At 40.4% G+C, this 6000-nt stretch overlaps 1 protein-coding gene across 35 annotated transcripts in view; it reads right to left on the bottom strand.

The window, feature by feature from the left end:
* LOC109896512 (ankyrin-2) overlaps nt 1–6000 on the bottom strand; it is a 145872-nt gene that overhangs the window by 83328 nt on the left and 56544 nt on the right. For all 35 annotated transcript variants that reach the window (XR_004211071.1, XR_004211072.1, XM_031832532.1 and 32 more), the window contains one exon: nt 4257–4355. Coding sequence is in view for 33 of the 35 variants with exons in the window: in XM_031832532.1 (XP_031688392.1) it covers nt 4257–4355 (99 nt within the window). In the remaining 2 variants the exon portion in view is untranslated. The remainder of the gene's footprint in view (nt 1–4256; nt 4356–6000) is intronic.

The raw sequence follows: 6000 nt of genomic DNA, 5'->3' as shown, positions 1-6000 counted from the left end.
TAGTGCACTATGTAGGGAATAGGGTGCCATTGGTTCCTGGTCTATAGTTGTGCACCATATAGGGAATAGGGTACTCTATACCAACATGATGATATTATGTTCGTTCTAATCACATAATCACCCCTTGGGTTGGTTCTGGCCTTTCTAGGGAGTTTCTCCTAGCCACTGTGCTTCAACACCTGCATTGCCTGCTGTTTGGAGTTTTAGGCTGGGTTTCTGTACAGCACTTTTTGACATCAGCTGATGTAAGAAGGGCTTTATAAATACATGTGATTGATTGATTGAATCCACCTATGATATCATATCAACGTTATGTATCATTATGTAATATGATATATTGATGGATAGTATATTAAGGGCCCAAATGGGTGCTGTAATGCACCGACCAGAAGAACACTGCTGTTATCTCACGTTAATTGGACGTTATAGGGAAGTTAGGATCCAATCGCATTATCTTTCTATGCAATATTTACATTAACTCTGGACAAATATTTCCTCCAAACACCGGCTTCTCGGGCATTATCACTTTATACAACCGATTACCGACATATTACAATAATGATTTACATATTTTTATTTAAAAAAAAATGTTATTTTGATGAATTTATTCATATTATTGAATCCTTCCACAAGATATAGCCCCGATACAAATCTAGGTTTGCTACCCAAGCCGGCTGGTCGTTTGTTCTATCGGTTCGGTTGCAAGACTCGTTCAGACTTTTTGTTCTGTATCTACGGACGCGACCCAGTCATTCGTTCTAAATGTTCTATTGCCATACTGGCTGGCAACGTTCTTATCCCTTGCTCGCTAGCAAGCCAACTATGGCTAACTTACAGTCACGTCAAAAAGTGCCGCCTGAAAAACCACAAAGTAGCAGCATTTACATTTGTTTAAGCTGTTTTCTAGTGCCCTTTATTTGAATACATTCATAACAATGAGCTAATGAGGCGCGATTTCACCTGGCATAGAAAATGTGCTCACTCGTCAGGACACCGTTGTTCAGAGGATCTAACCAACAACTCAAACACAATCACAACAAACTTAAGCTGGAAAGACTGCAAACTAGCTGCACTTCATTTCATTTGACCTTTTTTCAATTGACATTTCTTTGTATAAATCCATAAATTGATGCCAGCTGATTCATGATTTCAACAGGCTGAGAAACGCTGCCTGTCTGTCTAACATGGGCCAAGCACACCAAGACAGACGTGAAGAGGGCACGACAAAACCTATCCCCCCACAGGAGACTGAAAAGATTTGGCATGGGTCCTCAGATCCTCAAAATGTTTTACAGCTGCACCATCGAGAGCATCACTGCCTGGTATGGCAACTGCTCGGCCTCCGACCGCAAGGCACTACAGAGGGTAGTGCGTACGGCCCAGTACATCACCAGGACCAAGGTTCCTGCCATCCAGGACCTCTATACTAGGCAGTGTCAGAGGAAGGCCCTAAAAATGGTCAAAGACTCCAGCCACCCAAGTCATAGACTGTTCTCTCTGCTACCGCACGGCTAGTGGTACCAGTGCAACCAAAGTCTAGGTCCAAGAGGCTTCATGAACATCTAATCAAATGGCTACCCAGACTATTTGCATTGCCCCCCCACCCCCCCTTCTACGCTGCTGCTACTCTCTGTTATTATCTATGCATAGTCACTTTAATACCTTAAATACATATTACCTCAATTACCTCGACACCGGTGCCCCAGCACATTGACTCTGTACCGGTACCTCCTGTATATAGAACAGCTATTGTTATTTACTGCTGCTCTTTAATTATTTGTTATTCTTATCTCTTACTTTTTTTATAGGTATTTTCTTAAAACTACATTGTTGGTTAAGGGCTTGTAAGTAATACTTTCAAGGTAAAGTCTACACCTGTTGTATTCGGGACATTTAAACCTGTACGCTCTCGTTGGCTGGCCCTCGCTTCATACTCGTTGCCAAACCCACTGGCTACATGTCATCTACAAGACCCTGCTAGGTAAAGTCCCCCCTTATCTCAGCTCGCTGGCCACCATAGCAGCACCCACCTGTAGCACGCGTTCCAGCAGGTATATCTCTCTGATCACCCCCAAAACCAATTCTTCCTTTGGCCGCCTCTCCTTCCAGTTCTCTGCTGCCAATGACTGGAACGAACTACAAAAATCTCTGAAACTGGAAACACTTACTGTATCTCCCTCACTATCTTTAAGCACCAACTGTCAGAGCAGCTCACAGATTACTGCACCTGTACATAGCCACTCTATAATTTAGCCCAAACAACTACCTCTCCCCCTACTGTATTTATTTATTTATTTTTGCTCCTTTGCACCCCATTATTTCTATCTCTACTTTGCACATTCTTCCACTGCAAATCTACCATTCCAGTGTTTTACTTGCTATATTGTATTTACTTTGCCACCATGGCCTTTTTTTTGCATTTACCTCCCTTCTCACCTCATTTGCTCACATTGTATATAGACTTATTTTTCTATATTTTTCTACTGTATTATTGACTGTATGTTTGTTTTACTCCATGTGTAACTCTGTGTTGTTGTTTGTGTCGAACTGCTTTGCTTTATCTTGGCCAGGGCGCAATTGTAAATGAGAACTTGTTCTCAACTTGCCTACCTGGTTAAATAAAGGTGAAATAAATAAATAAATAAAATAAAATGTGATTTGATTTGTCTGGCTAGTCCCGACTCCCAACACATTCATTACTATGGGACAGCTGGAGATCGAATTCGAATATTGAAACAATGTTGGAAATGTCAGAGAGACAAACAACAAGGTTTATACAAATCACCACTGTTGAAAACGAAATGTTATCCTAAAAGAAATGTGAGATAATGTCTAGATGCTTTTTTATAATTTTCCTGGCTGGGTTGATGAGACAGTGGATTGCAGAGTGTTAGGAATTTTATGAATAATGACTAAACAATATCTACATTTGAAATAGAACTATAAATAATTCAACTCTACTCTGTTTTATTATATCTGATTAATACATACCATTCCAGCTAGGTTGGGGAGGAAATGGATTGTGGGTTTTAAGTTAGCAGAAAGGATCGTTAACCTATGGTTGAACCGACTCAACTTAGTTCTGGGATATTTAGACAAGGCAGTGAGTGTTTTCCTGGGTTTTTCATTATCTGGAACTGTCTTCTAAATAGTGATGGATGAAGGTGAAGATTCCAGAAGTGAATCTTGATAAGTGTGTCTGGAGTGAGCGAGCTAGTGGGTTATGAAATTCCTCTGACAGGAGTCAGATGGAACAGAGTAAATAGGCATTTAAACGTCATAGATTTAGCCAGTGGTAACTTGCGGAATAGACACCAACTGAAATGCAGTTTTAACCAATCAGCATTCAGGACTAGACCCACCCGTTGTATAATTGGATTCAATACCTTGGTAATAGACACAAATATCAATCGCATAATTTTATGACACGAAATATGGATTGATTGATGGAGGTATAGTGATGGAGTGATTTGAGAGAGGAGGGAGAGTGGTTTTTGCCCTAAATTAATTCAGTAAACTGACTGAGCAGCAAAACGGCCAAGGACACAGGAATAACAGCGGGTTAAAATGGAGGGCGTTAGGCTCAACAAGTTATTCTCTAGTGGCCTAGCTGTAAATACATTGATCTGCAGCTCTCACTCACACACATATCCAGCAGCTATGCAGTACACCAACATACTCACTGACCCTCTCTCATACTGATCAATACATCCCACATACAGTCCACAGTCACTGACCCTCTCTCATACTGATCAATACATCCCACATACAGTCCACACTCACTGACCCTCTCTCATACTGATCAATACATCCCACTTACAGTCCAAACTCACTGACCCTCTCTCATACTGATCAATACATCCCACATACAGTCCACACTCACTGACCCTCTCTCATACTGATCAATACATCCCACATACAATCCACACTCACTGACCCTCTCTCATACTGATCAATACATCCCACTTACAGTCCACACTCACTGACCCTCTCTCATAGTGATCAATACATCCTTCACCCACATACAGTATTGACAGTGGGCACACTTATACAGTACACACACACACACACAGGTGTGTGTGTGTGTGTGTGTGTGTGTGTGTGTGTGTGTGTGTGTGTGTGTGTGTGTGTGTGTGGACTTACCCTAGTCTTAGCGTAGTGATCCCAACGGTGTGTGTGTGCACGTGCGTGTGTGTGTGTGTGTGTGTGTGTGTGTGTGTGTGTGTGTGTGTGTGTGTGTGTGTGTGTGGACTTACCCTAGTCTTAGCGTCGATCTGAGACCCCCTGTCCAGTAGGAGGCGCACCATGTTAGTGTTACCACGCTTGGAGGCCACGTGGAGGGGAGTGATCCCATTCTGAAACACATAGAACACAATGGAAGACACAATCAAATCGAAATAAACAAATTAACTAATGGTAACGGTGACTGACCCCATTCAGTTCAAATTTGCGCAACCGCGGCATTCAAACAAGGCTGCAATGAAAACTAATGTAGCGACTGTAGCGACAGTGCTGGCATCAAAATCTGGGGCGTGAACTACATTTCTATTCAAGCATTGATTGACATGGTAATGGCCCGATAGTATTGGAGAAAAGTTTTTAAAAACGGATCCCTCTGGCGCTGTACGTTAAATTGTGACGTGTCATGACGTAACGTAGAGCATTCATTATGCAACTCATTCTGTGTCATACAGCCTCTTTCCACCAGGTGTGGCGCTTCTCTTGCAGATTAAAAACAAGAAAAGGACAGGGTCAGGGTTAAAGGGGATACCTGGTCAGTTGTACAACTGAACGCATTCATTTTTTGCGTCATCACTGCAGCCATCATGACGCTCAAAAGCCGCGACAGCCGCTGTTTACTTCTGAAGATCACTTTAGAGACGCCCTAAAAACCCCATTCAAGTTCCACACAAACCTTCAAACAGGTCTGTAATGACACATTATATAAACTCTTTATAGTGTTCCACACAAACCTTCAAACAGGTCTGTAATGACACATTATATAAACTCTTTATAGTGTTCCACACAAACCTTCAAACAGGTCTGTAATGACACATTATATAAACTCTTTATAGTGTTCCACACAAACCTTCAAACAGGTCTGTAATGACACATTATATAAACTCTTTATAGTGTTCCACACAAACCTTCAAACAGGTCTGTAATGACACATTATATAAACTCTTTATAGTGTTCCACACAAACCTTCAAACAGGTCTGTAATGACACATTATATAAACTCTTTATAGTGTTCCACACAAACCTTCAAACAGGTATGTAATGACACATTATATAAACTCTTTATAGTGTTCCACACAAACCTTCAAACAGGTATGTAATGACACATTATATAAACTCTTTATAGTGTTCCACACAAACCTTCAAACAGGTATGTAATGACACATTATATAAACTCTTTATAGTGTTCCACACAAACCTTCAAACAGGTATGTAATGACACATTATATAAACTCTTTATAGTGTTCCACACAAACCTTCAAACAGGTATGTAATGACACATTATATAAACTCTTTATAGTGTTCCACACAAACCTTCCAACAGGTCTGTAATGACACATTATATAAACTCTTTATAGTGTTCCACACAAACCTTCCAACAGGTCTGTAATGACACATTATATAAACTCTTTATAGTGTTCCACACAAACCTTCAAACAGGTCTGTAATGACACATTATATAAACTCTTTATAGTGTTCCACACAAACCTTCAAACAGGTCTGTAATGACACATTATATAAACTCTTTATAGTGTTCCACACAAACCTTCAAACAGGTCTGTAATGACACATTATATAAACTCTTTATAGTGTTCCACACAAACCTTCAAACAGGTATGTAATGACACATTATATAAACTCTTTATAGTGTTCCACACAAACCTTCAAACAGGTATGTAATGACACATTATCTAAACTCTTTATAGTGTTCCACACAAACCTTCAAACAGGTATGTAATGACACATTATATAAACTCTTTA

The sequence above is a fragment of the Oncorhynchus kisutch genome, linkage group LG9 (genome assembly GCF_002021735.2).
Source record: "Oncorhynchus kisutch isolate 150728-3 linkage group LG9, Okis_V2, whole genome shotgun sequence".
NCBI classification, from domain to species: Eukaryota; Metazoa; Chordata; class Actinopteri; order Salmoniformes; family Salmonidae; genus Oncorhynchus; species Oncorhynchus kisutch.
The sequence above is the reverse complement of the archived record's forward strand: the minus strand, read 5'-3'. Positions and strand labels throughout refer to the sequence as shown.